Genomic DNA, 24,288 nt, shown 5'->3' with positions numbered 1-24,288 from the left:
TTTATGCCCAAACACTGCATATTTATACATTTTTTGGACCATAGGTCTCCATGTAAAATTAATTAAATGAAGTGACTTCCTAGAAAGTTTTCACAGAAGTCCTGCCCCCTTTTCTTATTGGTTGGCGTTTTCTGTCTGTCAAAACTTTCCTGAGTATCTCATTTTGCATTGGTCAGCCTCTGCTTGACGTCACCACTTCCTGTCTACAGAAACCAAAATTCTTTGAAGTGGTCCTGTTTTGACCTAGCTAGAAACTTGTGTTTGACGTCGTGAATGACGTCCACATACCAGTTAGTATGAGGCATACTACCAGGGATACCCTTTCCTCGTATTTTGACGTCATATAGGGTTTACTTATCCCCAAAACATTTAATTCCAAATCACTCTCTTTTACTTTGATTGTGCATCGCAACATCTCCTTATATGGTTATTTTGATGCAAGCTTTTGTCTTTAAAGCTACACTTCTTTTGTAACCATTGCGATAACATCAATTTCTTACATGAGCTACCTAATAAACAGTAGTACAATGAGACAAATTATTACGTGACAAATACAAAATATGTCATATCATGACACAACCCCCCATTTCAAGATAGTACTGCTATCTACAATAGTATTTTCACGTATGAAATTAATTTGTCCGTACATACACATGACAATATCAACATTCGATAACCCCCTTGCTATGGGTAAACATGCCCCTCTTACTCTGGACATCGGCTAAGGAAGTCTGCCCCAACGTTATCTGTTCCCTTGACAGCGGTCACGTGGTAGCGGTAGGATTGGAGGGCAAGTGCCCAGCGCAAGACTCGGTTGTTTTGCAACTTAGCCTTGGCAATGTACATGAGGGGACGATGATCCACCTCAAGTTCAAACTCTCTCCCATATAGGTAAACATCGAACTTTTTTACTGCCCATGCAATTGCGAGGCACTCTCGCTCTATGACGGCATACCGTCGCTCTGTGTCTGACAACTTCCGGCTGATGTATGCGATAGGGAACTTCTCTCCCTCTACGCGCTGCATCAGTACTGCGCCGATGCCTACGTCAGACGCGTCGGTCGCCAGTATGAACGGGGATTCATGGTCTGGAAGATGGAGTATGGGGGATGAAGTCAGTCGGGACTTCAGCGTGTTGAACGCCTGCTCTTCCAGGGGTCCCCAGTCTACGCGGTTGGCTCTGTCTTTCTTTGTTAAGTCCGACAGCGGTGCGGCGATAGCTGCGAAGTTGGGTATGAACTTGCGGTAATACCCAGCTAGCCCTAGAAACGCGCGTACCTCCCGCTTTGTTTGCGGCACCTCCGCCTGCAAGATCTGCTCTACTTTCTCGGGGTGAGGCTTCAGCGTGCCGCCACCTACGACATGCCCTAGAAAGTCGAGCGTCTTGAAGCCCACATGACATTTACTTGGCTTCGCGGTCAACCCAGCATCTGCAAGCCTCGAGAGTACAGCTTGCAAGGAATCCAAGTGTTCTTCCCAGGTCTCGGAGAACACAAGGATATCGTCGATGTAGTTCACTACATTGTCGAGTCCAAACAGCACTTCTCGCATCAGCCGTGAGAAGGTAGCTGGTGCATTCACCATACCAAACGGCAGCACGGTGAAGTGAAACAGGCCTTCAGCGGTGACAAATGCTGTTTTCTCCTTATCAGACTCGGCCATGGGTATCTGCCAATACCCCTTGCTGAGGTCGAACTTCGAGAAGTACTTACCTCTTGACAGCTTCGCCAGGAGAGTGTCAGCAATCGGAATAGGTTCTGGATCGAACACAGTTATAGCATTCAATTTGCGGTAGTCGACGCAAAATCTGTTACTTCCGTCCTTCTTTTTCACTAGTACGATCGGTGACGCGTACTTGGATCGTGATTTCTCTATCACGCCCATCTTCAGCATTTCGCTCAATTCTGCTTTTACCGCAGCTTGCATAGATTGTGGTAGGGGATACGGCTTGCTTACCACGGGGTCAGCGGTAGTGAGTGTCACTGAGCATTCCATCGCGTTTGTTCGCCCTGGTACATCGGTTAATTGCGAATCAAACTGAGTTAGCAGATTGGTTACCTCCGCCGCTTGTGACTCGGTCAGTTCCGCATCTATCACCACGTCAGCCATGCTCTCATTCTGCGATAAGGCGGGCAGTCCTATGCACGGTCGATCGAGATCGGGTTCGACCTCCTCTTCGACTACGGAGATGGCATTCGCTTGGACTTCATTGTCCCTACTTCGCGCACGGTCAACATACTTCTTCAAGAGGTTAACATGGTAGGTCTTGACCTTGCCATTGACCTCCACTCTCACATCACATCGCCCTAGTGTGCCTGTGACCGTATACGGTCCCTGCCATTGCATCAGGAGTTTGCTTGCGCTCGTTGGCCTTATAATGAGCACTTTATCGCCAACCTGAAACTTCCTGTCACGCGCCTTTGCGTCATAGTACTTGGCATATCTTTTCGATGCGCGCTTGAGCTCCTCATGCGCCACTTTGCAAGTCTCCTCGAGTCTCGCTCGCAGGTCCACAACATACTCATATGTTGTTTTGACCTCTTCGTCGACTGTTTCCGCTTCCCAGATTGTCTTAATCAGGGAGAGAGGTCCACGTACAGTCCTGCCATACAGCAGCTCAAACGGACTAAAGCTAAGGCTAGCTTGTGGTACCTCCCGATACGCGAACAACAATGCCGGTAAATAACGGTCCCAATCTTTGGGTCGCTCCGCACTCATTCGTCGCAGCATGGCTTTGAGAGTTCCGTTGAATCTCTCAACCAACCCATTGCACATGGGATGGTACGGAGTTGTGTTAAGCTGCTTTACGGACAGCAAACGCCCTAACTCCCTCATTAGCTCAGAAGTGAACTGCGCCCCTCTATCAGAGAGAATCTCGTCTGGCAAACCTAAGCGGCTAAACATCTCGACAAGCGCCTCAGCCACTCGCTCGGTTTCAATGCTCTGTAATGCAATAGCTTCTGGGTAGCGAGTTGCATAATCGACCAGCGTCAAAACATACCGATTCCCACGATCGGTCTTGGGGTCAAAAGGTCCTACGAGGTCAATCGCCACGCGCTTGAACGGAGTATCAGTGAGCGGCATGCTCGCGAGCGGCACGCGACCCACGCTCCCCTTATTCACGGTGCGCTGACAGATATCACATGATATGCAATATCGCCGGACGTCATCTCCCATACCTGGCCAATAGAAGCTTTGCTGTAATCGGTCGAGTGTTTTCTGCGTTTTTAGGTGCCCAGACATTATGCCATCATGGGCAAGCGCCATTAATCCATCACGGTATGCGCTCGGTACGGCCAATTGTCGAACTGGCTTGCCATATTCCAATTTTGTAGATTGGAATTCGCGATAGAGCAGGCCTCGATGCACGAGAAACTTGCTCTCATTTCCTTTGCTTGTGGTCGTTTTCTGACCACTCTCCGCTGCTCGCCAAGCTTTCGCAAGCGTCGGGTCAGCCTTTTGCGCTGCTTCATACTCACCTTTACTCGTCGCGAGTGAGAGTGCACTTGCTGTCGGCAGTGGTTTGAGGGGTTTCGCACTTTGCGCTTTCTGGCCACGTGTCTCTACCGCCCCTCCCTCGGATGATTCTACCATCTCTTCCTCCTTTACCACTACCTCGTCACTATCAAGTGACCACTGTGGATCGGGATTGGTTTGGTCCCTGACCCCGGGAATATTCCCCAAAATAAGCTCATACATTGGGTCTTCCATAACCAGAGCTTCCACTTCCCCAGTGTAGAAAGGCGTGTCTACCCATACCCTAGCAATGGGGAATTCTCTGACAGTCCCGTCTATCAAAACCACCCTCTTCTTCTGCCCTGCAACAATCTGAGGGGTTCTAACAAACACTGACTTTACTACGGCTGTACTACAGCCACTGTCCCTTAGAACGGACACTACATGCCCTCCTACTTTTCCCTGAAGAACAGGCATGTTCACACCTGATGGTCTGACTCCCGAAGAGCATCCTGCCTCGAGGAGGGGTATTTCATCCCCCGAAGCTAGCTTCACATACGAGCCCGGCTGTCTTGCCGTTTCATATCTAACGGTGTTAGCCTCAATACAGGCAGCCCCCTTTCGGTCCTGACTAGTCTTCTCCTCAGACCCCTTCATTTCATCCAAAGCAGCAGCCCGGTTTGGTCTCGGACTATTCGTTTTGGCCTGGCAGTTTCGAGCCAAATGACCTGCCTTCCCACAAACATAACAACCACTTGACCCCTTATTTCCTTGTGGGCCACTGAATTTGGAAGCCAAATGACCCTGACTTTGACCCTTGTCAGGTCGCTTTTGGTCTTTGTAGGAGTGGTTCTTTTGTTCCTTATGGGGGTGGGCCTGACTGTATTGATCCGCTAGCTTCGTCATTTCATCTAAGTTTGCCGGATGTCTCTCGCGGACAAACTGCTTTAGCTCTTTCGAGCTCCTGGCATAAATTTGATCCATTATCATCAGTTGAATTAGGTCATCAAACTCAGCCCTAAAACCAGCTAACTCTAACCAACGCAAGAGATAGCGCTTCAGCCTCTCGGCTAACTGACTGTGAGTCTCGCCAGGCTCTACCTGCGAGCTCCGGAATTTAGCTCTAAATCCCTCTTCGTTCAACTCATACCTTTGGAGTAAGGCGGCCTTTAATTCATCGTAATCATTTGCAAGTTCTGACGGCATTCGGGAATACACTTCCAGGCCTTTGCCCGTCAACAGCGTACTGAGGGGTAGGGCCCACTGAGTTCTGGCCCATCCCATGCTCTCCGCATATCTCTCAAATCTGCATAGATAGGAATCTAAGTCATCTGTCTTCTCATTGAAAAGAGGTAATTTCACCTTTTTCATGCCATTACTAGGGGAATCATTCCTAGGTCTGGCTGCTGCAATTTGCAGCTCCAGCTCTTTCATTTCTTTCAAATGTTCCCTTTCTTTTTGTCGTTCCTCTCTTTCCTTTTGTCGTTCCTCTCTTTCTTTTTGTTGCTCCTCTCTGAGCTTTTCTTCCTTCAAGTCTAGTTTCTCCTTTTCATCCCTAGCAAAATCGACCAATTCCTTGCCTGTCAGCCCTGCCTCCTTCCCCAGTTTTATGAGTTGAGAATACACATCCATTGCAATGTACAGTCACGTTACTATAGCAACAATCACTCAATGTAATCTGACCTTAAGACGCTGGACCTTGAGCCTAACTCTCACTGGCCAGGCAAGTGGCCACTGGCGGTCTAACCTTTGGCTTCTTGTTTCGAGTTGTCAGTTGCACATTAGTTGACTGGTCTAGTTATTAACTTTTAACAATTGCTGCCCGGGTTCTCCACCAATTCTTGTCACAGGGGACTTTCCTCTGAATGTGGGGAGCGAAAGTCCTCCCTGCGACTGGGATCTTTTCTATAGTCAAAGGTTGACTTTCTCTAAATGCAGCAGATTGTTAGCAGACCATTCACTCATTCAACTCTTTCGACTTGTGCAACTACAGTGCCTCGAAAGAAGTAGCCAATCACACAGTGTTCTTACAATATAACAAGCAATAAGATTTATTATACTGGTCTCAAATTGTGGTCATTTACAATAATAACATCGTACAAACTTGAATACAGATATCCAATTCCACTTGTCTTGAGCTTGGTTGCTCTGCCCGTTGGTTTATTCTAGAAGCTCCCGTGCTTGGTTGCTCTAGGTTGTCGACGATGCCCTGCCTGAAGTAGCGGGTCGTCTCCCCTTACTTCTGGTCCTCTCTGGAACCCTAAACTTGGTCCTCGCTGGAGCCCTAAACGGTGGCTCTCTCCCTGGAACCCTAAACACCCTGTTAATTTAATAACATGATACCTCCCTTATAATTTGTGGTCTTTGGTTATTCCTGATTCTATTCATATAACTTCAACAAAACATATGATTGTATATTCCATCATATTAACATTGATTAGCCACACATAATTTCCATAATAATGTTTCACCATGGATCATTATCTTTCATTGTTGAATAGGGGTGATTAATCAGCCCATTAAAATCTAAGCGTTGTTCTAATTCTCTATTTCTTTAACAATGCAATTAAAATTCGGTTTGACATACAAACATCACACATACAATGCAATATCGGGAATTACATAGGAACTTACAAGGCATAAACAACTTCAATTAAATGATCGTGTACTTACAACAGTTGTTGGTGTTTACACTCGAATCCTCCTAGCTTCTCTTCTGGACGGTCAGGCTGTCCAAGCCGAAATGCAACAATCCCTGAATCACACTGATTCCAAATAACACTCTGCTACTCTCTAACTTCGCAATCTCGAAGTACCGTAGCCTGGTCCTGAGTGTTCCGCAAATAATGTGGCATCTGAATTTTATGCCCAAACACTGCATATTTATACATTTTTTGGACCATAGGTCTCCATGTAAAATTAATTAAATGAAGTGACTTCCTAGAAAGTTTTCACAGAAGTCCTGCCCCCTTTTCTTATTGGTTGGCGTTTTCTGTCTGTCAAAACTTTCCTGAGTATCTCATTTTGCATTGGTCAGCCTCTGCTTGACGTCACCACTTCCTGTCTACAGAAACCAAAATTCTTTGAAGTGGTCCTGTTTTGACCTAGCTAGAAACTTGTGTTTGACGTCGTGAATGACGTCCACATACCAGTTAGTATGAGGCATACTACCAGGGATACCCTTTCCTCGTATTTTGACGTCATATAGGGTTTACTTATCCCCAAAACATTTAATTCCAAATCACTCTCTTTTACTTTGATTGTGCATCGCAACATCTCCTTATATGGTTATTTTGATGCAAGCTTTTGTCTTTAAAGCTACACTTCTTTTGTAACCATTGCGATAACATCAATTTCTTACATGAGCTACCTAATAAACAGTAGTACAATGAGACAAATTATTACGTGACAAATACAAAATATGTCATATCATGACACTCTCTTTTCCTGTCTATCCAAGCCTCTAAATCTCCTTACCAACAAAGTCTACGAAACTCTACCACAATGTTCGCCGTTAAGTTCTATTATGCATAATACGGGGAAAAGAAATGACGTGCAATCCAGATTTTGTTACCTCCCTTATCGCACAGAGCTTTCTTTTAATAATTTCAGAGCAGGTGTCTTCGGAAATTATGATATGGAACAGTCAGTGTGTGACCAATTTATATTTTCCATCATTAAATACTGCAGATGTGGCTGTATGTCTGCTCTATGAGTTGTAAAATCGAGCTATAACAATTTTTGATCAACAGAAGAATTGGTATTGAAAATATTTATTAAAAAAAGGCAACTCTTACTGCAGATATTTTTTAATCATCTTCATCATGCAAATGGGTCTCGGCGTCAGTAAAGATTTACGTTCACAACTTCACACGCAAACAGCCGCGTTCAGTGTTGTTTACAATGCAAGGCCAACTTTTAAGTATTGAAGCCAATTCTGATGTTGGGGACCTCAGTAGACTCTACTCGGCACGAGTACGTTGCAATTTCCGAAACCTCAGTGGTTACCCACGTTAAAAAAAACAAACAAAACAACAACAACAACAACAACAACAACAACAACAACAACAACAACAACAACAACAACAACAACAACAACAACCAAACAACTAACCAACCAACCAAACAAACAAAAGACAAAACAAACACCAAGCTGTAAGGCGACGAGATCATCAGCTCACTCATTTGCTTATTCATATCGACTGTTTAAGCACTGTTTTGTGAAAATGAGTGACTTCGAAAATTTCACACAACTTTCCTGATCTTTATATGATTTTAAGCATTTTCATCGGTAGTGAATCTTACTTAAATAATTTTCCCAAAATCGATCCTTCGGAAGCAAATGGGTGTCCTCGTCGTTTTCTTTAGATCTACCGATGTTAAAATCTACATACTCGTAAGTACATTTTGAGCGCGGAGGTTCTAATGTTGTTTGGTTGTATATGTTCTTCAAAGTCCTCTTGCAGCACCGTATCAGGTTATTAGTAACGTTTTGAAATCATGTTATGCAGACACTTCATTGGGGCATCACCAGAAAAGTAGCGAAGATGTGACAGACTCATTCGGCATAAGAAAGTCCACAGTACAGAACGAAGGGTAGCCAATAAAAACGGTTGCTTGAAGCTTTGGTGGTTTTGTGTTGTATCTTATGCCCCAACCAATGAAAGTGCCCTGTATCGTAAGTCTTTTTGGATGAGTTGTCCAGCATCACGAACCTGTTCATCTCGTCCTCAATTGCTTGCAATGCATTCCAAAGAAAAATTGACAAATGATTCATGAATAAGAGGCAATTGCATGCAGTAACATAATTAGGCCTATATTTATACGCACTCACAGAGGTAAAGCCATCACACTAATATATCCAGCATTGACGTGAACATTGAAACACTTGTCACGCTCATAAAATCGTTTGAATGCAAACTCGTTTGAAGTACATGTAATTGACTGCACAATATTTAATGTTCTCACTATCGTGAAGCACTATAGATCAAAGAGTATAGAAGCTACGCTAAGAGGGCTTACTCTCGCGATTTCGCGTAGTACGCTCATGGGCGAAAAACTGACGCCATTAGCTGAATGACCGATAGAGGGCGTATTTTACGTGATCATAACCCAGATTTTATAGTAGTGATGTTTGTCTGCCTTTCATTTTCCCCCTTTTTAGGGGGCATACAGGGGAAAAGATGTAATTAGGACTTCGTTTTGTCATACAGAAGTATCATTCCTGTCTAACCATGAAATGCAATTGAAGAAATGTCATTTATTTTCCAATATGCAGTCCCACAAAGTTTGAGCAAAAGTAGACCGAGAGAGAAAGAGGTAGACGGCGTTTGTCAGCTCAAATACAATCTTTGAAGGACTACAGATTGAAAAGTAATGACATTTCTTCAATTTTTTTTTAACGTATCGACAGAAAATATACTTCTGCTGATATTTTGAGGCCTGAAACACAATTCTACCGCTGAGTTTTTTTCTTAAAATGAAGAATGCTCATTCAAAATGTATGCACATTAATCGAGTCATATATCTTTCGTTACATCATGCCTTTATCAACACACATGTAATATAACATTGATTCAAAATTAAAATGTATAATCACTGTAATCATAGCGTCCATGCTCTATGGAAGTTTGAACGAAAGTAACTTTGGAGGGTAAAATTGGTTACTACAATATTCTCTGCTAAAATGGACTATTTTGTCTATTTTTGACAAAGCTATTATAAGCTGATTCGATCAGTTTTTTTTTTATTTGCTTTTCTCACAGAAGAGCAAAATGTATATATATATATATATCCCTTTTGCCGAGGTGATGAGCAAAGTTGGCTTTTTTGTGAAGAAAATTACCATTGCCACCGATAAAGACGACTACAAAGATTTTGTCGCGGTGATATGGTGTTTTCAAAACATGAAGACTGGTGTATGGATAAATGGGTGAGCAGCAATTTAACTGCTTTCAATTCTGTATCTCGATTTCCACACAGCTGTGTACATGATCGTAAAATATTACCAAACAGTTGCATGTACAGTATACACTTTTGCGCTTGTTTATGCTACGGTGAAATCATTAATACCTTTATTAATGTGCAACACAGCATATACGAGTTATTCTCTCTCTGAATTCCATACACCGACAAATACACGACGTCTTCATGTGTTAGATTTAACGTTATAATGACTAGATCTTGTACGTGTCGTGATCAAAGGTATAATTACACCAACACAGCAGAAACACCCTTTCGTTCACATTAGGGAGCTTTAGATTTTCGCGACGCGGACGTTCGGGGGAGGAGGAGGACCGGTCCTGTTCTTTGCATGCGCAAAATAGCTCATCAACAAAATCAATCTCGCGTCGTCTGAGTTTTCATGGTCGGTTCTGGGCCATTTTTACGTACGCTCAAACAACGCAGAGAGCTAGCTCATGCTGCAATGACCTTATGGGGGCGCCATTATTGTTACTTTGTATTATTATGTTGCGTGTTATCGCAATCTAAAGCTACTTTGCAACGCGACGCAGGGAGAGAGGAGAACGGCCAACGCTACTGTCGTCTAAAACGTCCGCGTCGCAAATCTAAAGCTTCCTATATTAGTCACATGAAACGCTTTAGATGATAAGAACATAAAAATATATCAGCTGCTATTAAAATCATGAACACTCACAGTATTGCTCTCTGCCTAAAATGTACCTTTCAGCCGCGTCTACATGAATATCCTATACGGTCACAACTAAATATACTGGAGTTCTGTTTATAGGTAAGTGTTTATCAGTCGAAAAGCTGGTATTAAATGAATGAATTTTGTGCGATTTCACAGACGTTTCCTGCAGCTGTCGTTAAAAAACGAACTCTCATGGCCTAGCAAAACGACCACGAGAAACTTTACCATAATCGTATAGCATTTATTTTTATCTCTGTTAAAAATTTACCTGTGTCTTTATCACATGCTATTATGTTTATCACAAATGATTTCGTGACATAATTAAAATTTTGTATGCGCGAACATTTCACTGTTTCTTTAATTTTTTTGTTGGAAACGAAATTAAATCAACTTGAACTTGAACAAGATATGATATTCTAATAGTTCGGATGGAAATTTGTCATGTGACGTTTGCGACGTAACTTTAGGAATTAAAAAAAAAGGTTGCTTAGTAGTTTTCGGTATGCTCCCGTTTGTAATCACCTGCAATAAGTTTTCAGTTAAAATATCAATAACGCAACTAATGAAGACCATGATCACGACAACTGCAGATAAAAGGGTTATTCTACTGCGTGTGCTATAGAAAATATTTAATGATAATGTACCACAAAGTCAGATGATTAATAAGCAATATTTATATACAAACTGTGAGCTAGACATGCCTTCATCTATCATGCTTCTATATACACAACAAACTCGACCTCAAGTTGGAGACGAACATTAGCTATCACCGAAATTTTGAAAGATTCAAAAAGCGGAAGCACGTCTTGTTAGTGTCCTTCTCCCTCCCTTGACGGTCTTTGAACAAGTGTGTTATTAACAATGTATAAAATAGTAACACCGTCTCCTTGAACAAGATTTTTCTATAGCCAAGCAAAGTGACGAGGGCGCTATTTTACAGCACCATCGAGGGGAAATGACATGTAAACTTTATACCCATTGTAATCAGTATCTAATCCCACTATTTTTGTCGTCGAACGTTAGTCTCTTGTCAAACTGACGTATAATTGCATAGTATTGTATTCGAAATCATTCTTGCTTTTACTTAGACCGTAAAATTATTCAATGCATCTATACTTTCGTTTACTTTTAATAAAAAAAAATAATGGTGAAATGAATTTCTTTAAGGATGAAATGTAACGTATAGGTTATTGCTAGCGATACTGCTGTACACTGCCAGGGATAGTTGAACTATACCAATAAACGATTTTGGCACTATCCCATAAAATACGGTAGACCACGCGGCTTCGTGAATCTGTCCAGATGTAGGTCCATTTGTCACGCAGATTCAGAAACGCGTCCAAGGGTATTCGTCCTTCTCTCTGCACGCTCGAATAGACCTGCAAAAGGGTACATAGCCGTACAAGTTTGAAATCTGATAATGATGTTGGTAACTTCATATTTTAAATATTATCATTATTCTACGCAATTCTCATCTACGGCTATCGTTTCCTCGAACAGCCTATATTCTCAGAATATGTTGGCTCATGACATTATTGATCTCAAACTAAAAAGTTAGTTCCGCATCTTCTCATTCTATATTGCAATTCTAAGAGAGTGCATTAGAGGGCTCCCTCTTCTAATCGTTACGGCCAATCTTGATGACGGTGTTATCGACATTGAGGTTACATACTTGTTAATGATTTCCTATAAGTAAATGTGTTGACATTAACATCTCAAAATATCTATTAATAATATCTAATGTAATATCCGTCATGTTAATATCTTAGTGAACCTACTTGTTTCTCTTCAGCTTTGAAATTTAAGAGAGAGGGGTTTTTTTCAGCTCAAAGATTCTTCAAGACTGTTTTCACTTTTGAAAAAAAAATGCACGTGTCCTCTGAGTCTGGGGCTATTTTGTTTGCAATAATTCATTATCTTGATCGGAGTATATAGACATAACTACGTTTCGAGTATTAAGTCGAAGATTCACATTTCGAGCCACGAAGTTTATATTCTATTCAGTGGAGTGTCGTACTTAAACTCAATATTATTTCCTTGCATCTCGTCTGTTTTCTTGATAAGAAGAGTCCAAGATATACTAACACGGAAACAATGCCTTCTAGACAGATTTTAGATTTAGTCAGACGAGTGGTTAACACAAGCTCAAAACAGGGTGTCTCAACAAAAAAAAAATATATATATACACTTTTCAAATGGCTTCCGAATAAGAAATATATGATTCTGGGGGAAAAAGTTTATATGTATGGATAGCTTATGGACTCAACTTTCATATGCTTGAATGAGCACTGCTCACTTTTGTAAAGGGTATGAGATTTAGGCTGCGCAGGAATTAGCCTTTAAAATTTGCTACAGGTGAGTCCGTTGGAGCTTATAAAACTGAAGTTGATATGATAAATTTGTGATCAATTGCGATCAGTTTGGGTTTGCTGAATGAATATGATGGTTTACTAAACCAAACCATTTTGCATGAGTGAACCGCAGTTGCAAATTGTTTTATTGTAGCATTGCAAATTTCCCTGGTAGACTCAGTAATGTGTGAGCCATGTGAGCCAGGATGAGGTGATGTTACATTTTGCAATTTCCATGTTACACACGCTTATTGTTCAATGTGGGGTGAAGGTTTTTATTCAAAGTCAGTGATGTTAAAAAACTAACAGTGTGTAACAGTATGTCACTTGATCATGATACATTACGAATAAATTAAGAGCTGTAAGTTGTTACTCAGCCCTCATTCATCTTGCACTGTAAAAACATCGGTGTTAGATTTAACACCACGGGTGTTAAATCTAACACCGATCAAGCTTCAATAGAGGACCACACCCACAGGTGTAGAAAATGTATTGTGATGGTGTTAAAAAGTGTTCACCTGGCACTTCGTGGTGTTAATTTGACACTGTGGCTCAAATTTTTGACACTGGGCTAGAGTTAATTCAATACTGACACCGCATGGTGTTGATTTGATATTGGTGGTGTTAATTTCAATGGTATAACACCCGTCCAGCTTCAACAGGAGACCACACCAACTGGTGTTACTGTGGTGTAAATGTGTTTACACATTTTTTCAAAAATCAAGTGCTTTATCGGAAAATTCTTTATCGTCTTGTTGAAGTTCAAAATTAACAAGAAGTGCAGTAACTAAGAAACTATTCAAAAAACAGTTTTATATTTTGAAATGACACCCGGAGGTGTTAATCTAACACCATGAATGAGCACAGGAAATTTAACACCAGCTCGGTATTTCATATTTAACACCGGACATTTTGCAGTGTGGAGTCTTGGACTGACAACCAAAGATGGAGAGGCCTCAGTTCACACCGCAGCAGCGTTCTTTTATGGTAACAGAATACCACTTTGGTGTCATATGAAAGATGAAACCATACTGTATATAACTATCCTTATCTTTTCCCACAGATTGCAATTGATCACGAATTTATCATATCAACTTCAGTTGTGTAAGCTCCAACGGACTCACCTCTCGCAAAATTGGAAGGCTAATTCTTGCGCAGCCTAATTTTCATACCCTTTACAAAAGAGAGCAGTACTCATTCAAGCATGAATTATTTTTAGACTTTTTGGTGTCATATGAAAGTCCCTAAGCTATCCATACATATAAACATTTTTCCCCAGAATCATATATTTCTTATTTGGCAGCCATTTTAAAAGTGTATAGTTTTGTTTTTTTTTTTTGAGACAAACGGTATAGGCTTGTCAAGGCGTTGAAGTCAAACAAGTTTGTGTGGATATTATTTTTCAGCATGTCCAAAAAGAGCGCCCTCTTCCGTTCAACTTGACCCACCTAACAACAAACGCGAGGATCGCAGAAAAGACGGTGAGGCCAACAAAAACGCCGCCGTAGATGGCAGCATTTCTGAATCCCCCTGCGAATTTAGAAAGAGATTTTAGAAACACTTTATTCACAGAACCAAAACAAACAAACAAATAAACACACACACAAAAAAAAAATTAATTCTCCTTAATCAAAATGGCGTAACTTTTTAACAAATAGGTTTAGAGCAAAAAAAGTTTGGCACGGGTATTTTCTACACTTATTGACAATTGATCTTCCTATTCAGTCAAACATGGAGTGCGCACATATTGAGGATAAACTGTTTACTTCTCAAGTCTTTGGGGAATCTGTATGGCATCATCTGGTGAAAGTTCATAAGATTACACAGTTGTTCCATCTTTCACTGTTTTACCCCCTATTGTATTATTAAAGTACATTTTAGCATGACTTGCTCATATTTTTTTGGCAGGATTTCTGGCAGGATTATGCAATCTGATTTTTATTTGACATAATTGTTTCTTTTTATTTGTATTATAACGAAGTACGTTAGCGTGTTTTGTTCTACTGTCCTATCTGTTGTTTAAATACATATACCTAGCCTTCCGAACGTTTGACTGCATACCAGCAGCTTCATAATTTATCTTTCTGATTGTTTGATTCATGTAAAGCTGAGCCAATTATTGTGTCAATTAAAAGTTTACTGTCTGGTAAGAATTCAACAGCTGGAGGATTTATTTATTTTTTTCTGACGACTTCTGCTCGTGGATGGATAAACACCCGACTCTCATTAATAATTTTTCACTACATCTTACTTATTTACCTATCTATTTATCTATAAACCTATTGATTCATAAATGGACGGAGAGATGATAAACTGTGACAACCACTGGGGACAATAAAACTAATAATTTTAAGATGACAAAATACCAACAACTATCAATTTTACCCTACAAACTGGCAATCGGACACGTTTGACTGGTCTAATCATTGACAATATCAATAATTCATTGAAGTGATTAAAGATTAATTTTCAAGTGGATAGATCTTTCGATTAAAATCATCATAGAATATTTACGTGCTGTTCCAATCACTAAAACTGAATACGATTTTTTTTCTCAACTACATGTACTACTAAAAGTTAGAAATTTCAGCAGAGTTCGAAACGAATTGAACGTATGTTTCTTCTTCTTTCTTCTTTTTTTTTTGATATAAAGACAGATCATCCTTCAACAAAAAAAAAAAGAACTCACAATTTCAGAATTTTCTCCAGTTTCTTGACTTTTGGTACTCACAGAGCACTTCATACGGACACCCTATAAGTATGTGCGTGCTGGCTTAAGTGTCTGTGTGCATGTGTGTGTGTTTTGTATGTGCGTATTGAGTAAGTGTGCGTTACTATACAACATATTAAACTACAGTATCAACAATCACACTATACCAGAGACAGGATTCTCCAAGCAAACCAGCTTGTCTACCGAGAGCGAGACAAATACCCAAATGCCGCCGTCCACGTCGCCGTAACAGGCAATGCGCGCCTTGTTGGCAGAGTACCGACAGAACAAGGTCATCTCTTCGCCGTTGAGGTAGCGATCACGTTTGTCGTTGTAATACGTTAAGTCTGGGTCGACGTCATCGTTGTTAAAAGTAGGCGGACCGCAGTACTCTACCGCAGCTGATGATGTTTGTGGAGGGGGGAGGTGGAGGAGAAAAATGAAAGTGTCTTGAAAATAAGTTACCTCTTGACATTATGAAGGCCATCCAAAGAACCATGGAAAGCAATATATCCGCTGTTAACAGTATCGAGTAAAATTGCGTCCTCCTTCTATTAAAGCAATAATTTTGACCAATAACCTTCATATTATATATTCATTTTTGTTGTTGTGATACAATATTGTATGTTTCGTTTTCTTTGAACCTGTATCGATAACAATCGTGTAACTGGAAATAAAATTTGAATTGAATTTGAAATTCGCAAAAATAGTCATTCAAATTCAACATTACTCTCCCAAAGCACTGTACAAACACAATACAGGCTGGCTAGACATTAACGGTGGCCCGGTGGTCCGGGGCACTAAAATTGGTGTCTTCCACCAAATTTATCTTTTTTGGTATCTCGATTGGACAGCTAAGATTCACAATTGATTGTTTTGCTTTTATCACGAGTCATCAACATGTCAGATTTAGATATTTTAGTGGCCCGTATGACGGGCCAGCAGATAAAAGTTCAAAGTTAACAGTTCAAATTTATTTTCATTTCCATCAAATAAACAGAGAACATTATATACAGTGTATAAGCAGAACATATTGTAATAATTGCAAAAAAAAAAAGAAAAGTAAATTAACGAAGTACATGACTTGTGATAAGAATTAATGAAGAAAACATAATTGCATTTTTGAATACATATGTACATATATAATAAGGATGAGAATGAAAATAGAGGGTCCCACTAAAAAGCAAAGTTTGTACGATATGGAACCCTCAGAAAATACATAAGAGAACGAATAATGAATTAACAAAACTATAAACAGATATAAAACGAAATCAAATGAACCAATGTCAACTGACATCAAATTAGGGAGAAAAAAAAAGGGGGGGATGAAACTACAATACGCACAATCGTGGACACAAGTAAACTGGATTCCATGATGTAAGAGTATTATATGCTGATATATGATGGAAACGCCATTTATCATGTACATATAATGACTTGTCTCTGTAAGATACTTTTATGCATCATAACATTTATAATAATTATAATTATACAATAGATATACATACATAAGGATTATATATCGTACTTCACATGAAGCCCAGAATCTTTGCTATATTTTTTGTTATGATTGCTTGAAATCATTATGAATGACTTTGTTTTCTTGTTTCAGTCGAAAAAGGAGACACTCTTTATAGACACCAAAAAAGACTTGGCCGGTATTGGAGGGGCCGTGGCCTAGCTGCGCGCGCATGCGCAAGCTGAGATTCCTGTCTACTGATACCGAACCGGGCTGGCCAGATAATACATTAACAAAAAAACGGTTAATGAAATGTGATTATACAGTCTGAATTGTGTCTGATATATATTATTAACCTTCTTCTTAATTCTAAGAACATAATAGCCTAGTCGTAAATATTTACAAGTGAATGACAAGAGACTTCAAACTCAGGTATAACAACAACAACAACGACCACATATTAGTTGCATAATTTTTTTTTTTTTTGTCTAACGTTGATAGATGACGTGTGCACTTCTTGTGACTTCACAAAAATGCAATTCTCCTAAAATTTTATAATCAAAGTTTGATGGCTAGTATTTCGATGCGAAAATTAAGAGAGTTAAAGATTCTGACGTAAACAAGAGGTTAATTATGCATGTATTGCATAGAGTAGGTCCTACCTAATATAATTATGTGCATGTTTACTACTTACAGGGACATGGGATGCCCATAAACAAAGTGCCGTCTGGCCAGTTCCTCCATAGTCCGATTCCATCGCAATAGATGTAGGCATGCATGTCCGAAAACTTGCAGGATATAGTGAGGTTACTTCCCATAGGGTACTCGTCCTCAAAGTCAATTGCATCGGTGTAGGGGATGGATTCCTCTAGCGGCCGATTACAGGAAAACAGCGAAGCTGGGGGAGAATAATCAATGTTTAAATGTCTCTCATCTGTAAACAAAATGGATGATCACAAATCCCATCACTTTCATTTCATTTCATTTCATTTATTTTATTGAAAGAAAGAAAGATATTATTCAGAGGGGTGAAGGTCCAGGTGCGAGTTTCTTCACTTTGTCTCCCTCTACAAATCGAATTTGTTAAGATCGCAACTGCTGATCTGTAAATTAACAAACATGTCAGAAAAAGGAACCAGTGGGACTCAGTAGACGACAGGTTCGAGTCCCACTGGTTCCTTTTTCCGACATGTTGATTATTTTACAAATCAACAGTTGCGATCTTAACAAATTCGATTTGTAGAGGGAGACAAAGTGAAGAAACTCGCACCTGATTCATTTTATTGTTTCTGCATGGTACAACAAATCATCAATTATCACTTTCAGAAATATACTCATGGTTCATCATAATTGATGGCTGATTTTGCACATGGAAGGTAAGCAAATCATTATGAAAGAGAACGGATACATAAAAACACAGTAAACAATCAAGTTACTATACAGGATGATTCCCAGTAATCCGAGCTCAATGTTTGGGCCTCATTGAAAGCACACATAAATAAATAAATAAATAAATAAATAAATAAATAAATAAATAAATAAATAAATAAATGAATGAATGAATGAATAAATAAATAAATAAATAACAAATAAACAGTTTTAAAGAACTATCGACTACCTATCGACTTGCTTAACTACAACAAAAACAAATTATTTCACACAACAAAACATACACGGTCATCTACTTTGTCGTACATGGTGTTCGTTAAACTGAAGGTTCATTATTCCGAAACACGCGAAGTCCGTATACCCAGATTTTCGTTAATCCAAAAATGAAATGGGCTTCTTTAATTGTGGCGTTACTCCGAAGTGAAATAAAGTTCGTTATTCTGAAGGTTTGCTAGTCCGAAAATGATAAGATTTGGAAATGAAAGAAGTTGCTACCAGCGACGAACATTATTTAGTTTTCGGAATAATGAACCTTCGGAAAAACGAACCTTATTTCATTTTTGGATTATCGAACCTTCAGGATAACGAATCTAATTTCACTTTCGGAATGACAAACTTTCGAAATAACAAATCGTATTTCATGTTCAGATTAACGAACCTCGGAATAACAAACCGAAATAACAAAGATGCGAGCATATATCAACAACTTTTGATTATTTAGCAAAAACAAATGATACCAACATGGGAAACTATGATTTGATATACAAGCTGTGGTTGCTTAGGGTGTATTCATCTATACAATACATCTCATTTGGAGGCTGTACACGCTTCCCTGTATCAGAGGGACTATAGGCCTACATTGTTTCGGCGTAGATTCAAAGTGGCGAAACCAAAAGTTAGTGTGTGCAATCAAGTAGTGATGTTGGTAATCGTCGTGTAGATAACCTGAGAAGAGTCGACTTCCGGGGGTTTGCATGTGACTAATGTACAGTATCCCCCCCCCCCCCAAAAAAAAAAAAAAAAATGGATTTTCGCATTGATAACTTCTAATATGATTAAATTGAATTAACTGAGTGTTTTTCAGAGTCTTAAAGTGTAACATCTTAACTATATTTTGCAGAAACCCCATTCAATGTGGTTAAGTGGTCACAGAGAAATGTGGATCGTTATAAAGCATGTCATGGGTCACTGTTTTCTGTAAGATGTGGGTAATAAGTGACAGTTTCATATCCTGAAATTGTATTTGGATTGATTCACCATTTTAAAGTTACAGTATAATTGTGGAGGGTCCCGTTGTATTTTTTTTTTTTTTTTGGGGGGGGGAACATATCGGTATATCGGTATATAAAGAATGAACAAATGCCATATTACTGCTCCCTGATTGGTCTTCTTTATGCGCAAAAAACAACAACACAAAAACACACCTTTGATGTACCCATGTGTGTGTCCTGTCCATTATAATGATTGCACTTTAGCATGCATGTTTCAAAGCATGCTGTTTGAATTCACATCAGCTTATCATGTTCTCCTCACTATTCTTACAGGACACCAATACTTGCTATTCCAAATCTTTCATTAACAAAAATAAGGATTACGTAATGCTGGCAGTAACTCGAGTCAAATTAGAATTCACATGTTCAAGTTAATGCACTTTTCTACATTGAACATTATTACAAATGAAATTTCCGGAAATGATAAGACATATAATGGTACTATCGGTACATTCAAATATAACTGGATTACGTTTACCTTTACAGTAGGCTATAATAACAATAAAAAGATTTAGAGCTATTCAGAATTGAGGAACAAAGTTGATGTTACTAAATTATGGTGGAATAGGGTGGAATAGAATGCAGAAGGCTGTCGTCAAACAAGCAAATAGTTTGAAGAGTTAAAGGACAAGTTCACCTTCATTAACGTAAGGATTGAGAGAATATAGCAATATTAGTAGAACACATCATTGAAAGTTTGAGGAAAATCGGACAATCCGTTCAAAAGTTATGAATTTTTGAAGTTCTTGTGCAGTCACCGCTGGATGAGAAGACTACTGCAGTGTATGATGTCACTTGCGTACAAAGAGAATTTCACAAAATTTCATCTTTTGAAAAAAGTACACATTCCCTTGAATCGTTACTGACATGTTATGGGTAATATTATTCCCATTGGTACTGTGGTGTCGGATATAGATCTTTCAGTAAGGAGAAGCTTTGGGTTACTTAAATGAAAATCATTGCAATTTGCGATGGCATGTATAGGATACGAGTGGACATTGAAATCTAAGACAGTCTCTTTATGTATATCAACTTGAACACAAAATGGCGGATTGGTATAGATGTGAAGACCGTGTACTTTTATGGTTTTGAATTGTTTGAAAACAAGAATTGATATGACGTAGATTGGCAGAATGTTCGAATTCCTTTTCTATCTCTAAAAGCAATAACGAACCAATTTTAGATTTTTTTTTTTTAGTTACCTCATATAATGATACAGTTATTAACGTAAGGTAAAACAAGAGAGGTATGCAACACACCAAGGACTAGTTATAGTCAAGATGTTTCAACTTCCAAAGAATATCAATCGCTTTTGAAATAGAGGTACTTATTTTTTACTTATAGAACGTTCGTTCCAAGTCTCTGAATTCATTTGGAGATCAAACAGATCAAAGCATCAGTTTCTTGCCATTTGTTCTTGACATTACTTATGTTTTTGTTTTTTTTTTCATTTTTAACTTACCAGAGACATGAGGTATGATAGACGCCAGCATGGAAGCCGCCACGAAGACGATAGGTAATTCCATCCGTCCCATCATGCCAGATTTCACACTTTTCTCTGGAACACCTGATTTCGTAAACAATGACAGGATGGCTTCAGGAAAAGAACAAAAACAGAGAGAGAGAGAGAGAGAGAGAGAGAAAGAGAGAAAGAGAGAGAGGGAGAGAGGAGAGAGGGAATCATATTAGTGACGTGACTCAGATCGCGTCAGTGAATCAATAACTATCTGTGAGTCTAAAGCTTCCTGCAGTCTGTAAGTATAACGTTACACAGTCTGAAGAAAACACAAACATGACTAAACGGACTAAAAGAAGACGAACGTTTATCAACTATCGTAGTGCTATTGCGTCATATCTTTATTCAAGCAAAGAGCTGTGTTTTTGAAGCTCCTTTCTTCAAGTGATACATGTATGATGACACTCCTGTGATACGGGAAAAGAAATGAAACCTAGAAATACAGATGAAAGAGAATGAAAGAGTCAGACATGGCTTAAAAATACACTTGGATATATCTCGAGAAGATAATGTTTTAAGCAATAAATGCAAAAACAACTCATAAAAAACAAAGTTTGTGACTGGACACCAAACTGACAAATTTACAGATGACTTCTATCAAGAGAGATTGAATCGTCACTTTTACATCATGTGATGGACATTTGATAATGCGCGTTTCCAGGATTTGAAAATTTGACGCTGAAAAGACTGATACTTGATAAAGTGGGGGGGGGGGGGGTAAAACAGCAAAGAAAACCCCTTTGGACTGACTTCGTTCTCGTTTTGTTGTTTCCTTAGTATGATTTGTTTTCTTTTGTTTTAGGTGGTATATCAAGACCATGTTACACTTTCGACAAAAATACCCGAAACGTAAGGTAACATAACACTAGAGTGAACGTCACAAGCCGGTATCAAACTCCTTTAGATATCTAGAGTTCATGACTGCTTAATAAAAATAACAGCACACATTGGGGAGACTTTCACTTCCTCAACGGATTTCACTCTCACCAACCGGGGTTCTTTTCCCTTTATTCTTTGATAGGATCAGTTTCCTGACATTTGTTTTGAAATTGACTCCAAATTCTACGCCCATTGTGTTGTCACTAGACAAGAAGTTGAATATACTTTGTATACACACGGAAACCAATCCTACCTGACACGAGAGGCGCAGAGATACAGTAGAAAATGTAATGATAATCCATTCCTTAAATGTATGCTGATACGGGACGCTTTTAAGTCCTGTACTGCTCACCATATGCTAAGTTTGCGGGGGATTCCAAAACCTGGTATGTAGGGGAAATGTTTTGTGGCTTTTAGAATGTCTGTATAGTGACCGTTATGGGTCGTGAGACAAGACACATTGCACGACGTATCACTTTTCCCATTCTTACAGACTCCATAACTATAGCTCTTAATTTTCTTAAAGAGAAAGATGTTTGTGCACGAAGCACTGTATAAGACAAGGACATCAAATTAATGAGGAGAAGAACTTATCCTACTTAAAATTTCTGCAATTTCGCTGTGTTACTATATAGTTGTCATGCAAATCTCAAAAACTTTAGTTGTTATTCTTAAAAAGGTCTGAATATAGGCAACGAAGTAACGTGTGAACTGAAATAATTATAACCACTTATCAATATGTAAATTAAAATCCTTTAAAGGGGATGGCTGGCTAGTAACTGATCAGGGGGAATCAGTGGGAATGCTGGGGGATGATTGTTCCAATTCTTGTGGGATTCATTTATTGTTGTGTGAAAATTATTTGTTTCAGAATGGTCTCATATTCAAGTAATGTGCACTTTAATGCCCTACACTGTACAGGCATGCTAACCTGGAAACATTAAACTGCACATTACTTGAATATGAGACCATTCTGAAGCAAACAATGCATAGAGTAAGAAATCACAGAAATTATGTTAGGTATACAATTCCCTCCTGGATGTTGAGGCCATGGGGTTGGATTGTCTGAAGACGTCTCATCCAGAGCTTCTCTCTGCAAGTTCGGAATGTGTCAAGACGAGTTCCAAAAGATTTACTGATATGATAGGGCATCGAATCTTTGGGCACTAGATCGTTCAGATGGTTAGTCTGTTGGGTGTAGTCCTTATGTATTTCCCCTGTAGGCCTACATGTTTGCCACTTTGCTTCAGACAAAGACTCTGCTGTGATCGAAAGCGACCCCTTTTGACTACATTGCAACTATTGTCGTGATTGTATATGCAGTTTTCAGCATTTTTGTTTTTGCTACACAATGTTTTTACACACATTATTATAATATTTTTGTTAAGTAGTACTGTCTAAGTGTTTTAGGGGACATTAAGCCCCCTATGAATGAACCCTTAAGAAAGGTACATCTTCATATTATCATAATGCGATAGTGAGTGCATTGACGACGAATTAACACGTTAAAAACTCTCACAGCTTCCACTGGTATAACTAACAGAATATTCAGGGAATTATGTTTTTAAAAAATTAGAGCACTCTCAATATTCTGAGTTTATTTCCAGTACAGTGGCGTAATCTGTCCGTGGGAAATTATTATTACTATTACTATTATTATTATTATTATTATTATTATTATTATTATTATTATTATTATTATTATTATTATTATTATCATCATTATTATTATTATTATTATTGTTGTTATTATTATTATCATTATCATTATTATTATCATAAAGAGGTTCCAACAATGCCGCAAACCCCTTAAACAGTATAATCCTACGTTGTTACGCCCAATGAAGTTATCACACACACACACACACACCCTAACCCACTTTTAGTATTAACGTATACATACTCTTACATACACACTCTTACACAAACGAATTCTGCTTAAGTCCAGGCTAGTATAAAGTCATTATTGTTCATTTTTTAACTGTTTAGTGTGAAGAAGTGGATGAGGCATAGTCTAAGCAAACCGCTAATTTTCCACCTGTTCTATGTTATTTTCTCAAATTCAGGTTTTGTATTTATCTCGCAAAGGCCCAATCACGACATAAATGTACAAGTAAAAAAATACAAAACGCAAGCAAACAAACTACAGTAGATGTACCTGCAGACATAAGCAAGCTCTTGCAAAATATTTTATTAAAAGGTTAAAGGGTGTGTACAGTTCTGGTCGAGGTGAGGATTTAGCTTTTAACGTTTTGCGAGATATTCAGAAACCACTCTATGAGATGTCAAAGAGCATGCAATTCTAAGGGGTATCAAAAGTTTATTTGATGAAAATCAGTTTTGAAATGGCTGAGATATCCAAAATCAAGGTGAAACAAAGAGATCCTAATAAAAGGCGTGGCCTGTCGCCTTTTATTATTATCACTTTTGTGGATATCTCAGCCATTTGAAAACCAATTTTCATCAAATAAACGTTGAATCCTTCTTAAAATTACAAGCTCTTTCATATTTCATAAGAGGTTTCTCATTATCTCACTTAGGAATGTTCAAAACATGAATCCCCACCTAAACGAGTACTGTACAGTCCCTTTAAAGTATCATA

At 38.9% G+C, this 24,288-nt stretch overlaps 2 protein-coding genes across 2 annotated transcripts in view; both read right to left on the bottom strand.

Moving 5' to 3' along the window:
- Window positions 1-705: 705 nt before the first annotated feature.
- On the bottom strand, window positions 706-4,890 carry LOC140241471 (uncharacterized). Its single transcript, XM_072321200.1, has one exon. The coding sequence runs from the start codon at window positions 4,888-4,890 to the stop codon at window positions 706-708; it is 4,185 nt and encodes a 1,394-aa protein (XP_072177301.1).
- Window positions 4,891-8,339: 3,449 nt separating this feature from the next.
- The window catches only part of LOC140241557 (uncharacterized), a 28,473-nt gene continuing 12,524 nt past the window's right edge, over window positions 8,340-24,288 (bottom strand). The window contains exons 2-6 of the mRNA XM_072321293.1: window positions 20,754-20,885; window positions 17,326-17,529; window positions 15,340-15,573; window positions 13,911-13,992; window positions 8,340-11,490 (exon numbers count right to left, since the gene is read on the bottom strand). Coding sequence (XP_072177394.1) covers window positions 11,439-11,490; window positions 13,911-13,992; window positions 15,340-15,573; window positions 17,326-17,529; window positions 20,754-20,829 — 648 coding nt within the window. The 5' untranslated portion in view covers window positions 20,830-20,885 and the 3' untranslated portion in view covers window positions 8,340-11,438. The remainder of the gene's footprint in view (window positions 11,491-13,910; window positions 13,993-15,339; window positions 15,574-17,325; window positions 17,530-20,753; window positions 20,886-24,288) is intronic.

Source organism: Diadema setosum, chromosome 18, assembly GCF_964275005.1.
Source record: "Diadema setosum chromosome 18, eeDiaSeto1, whole genome shotgun sequence".
In the NCBI taxonomy this organism is placed as follows: domain Eukaryota; kingdom Metazoa; phylum Echinodermata; class Echinoidea; order Diadematoida; family Diadematidae; genus Diadema; species Diadema setosum.
This window is presented reverse-complemented; position numbering and strand designations above follow the sequence as displayed.

Coding starts and splice junctions, on each gene's coding strand:
- LOC140241471 (XM_072321200.1), bottom strand. CDS start 4,890: ATGAAAGAGCTGGAGCTGCAAATTGCAGCAGCCAGACCTAGGAATGAT.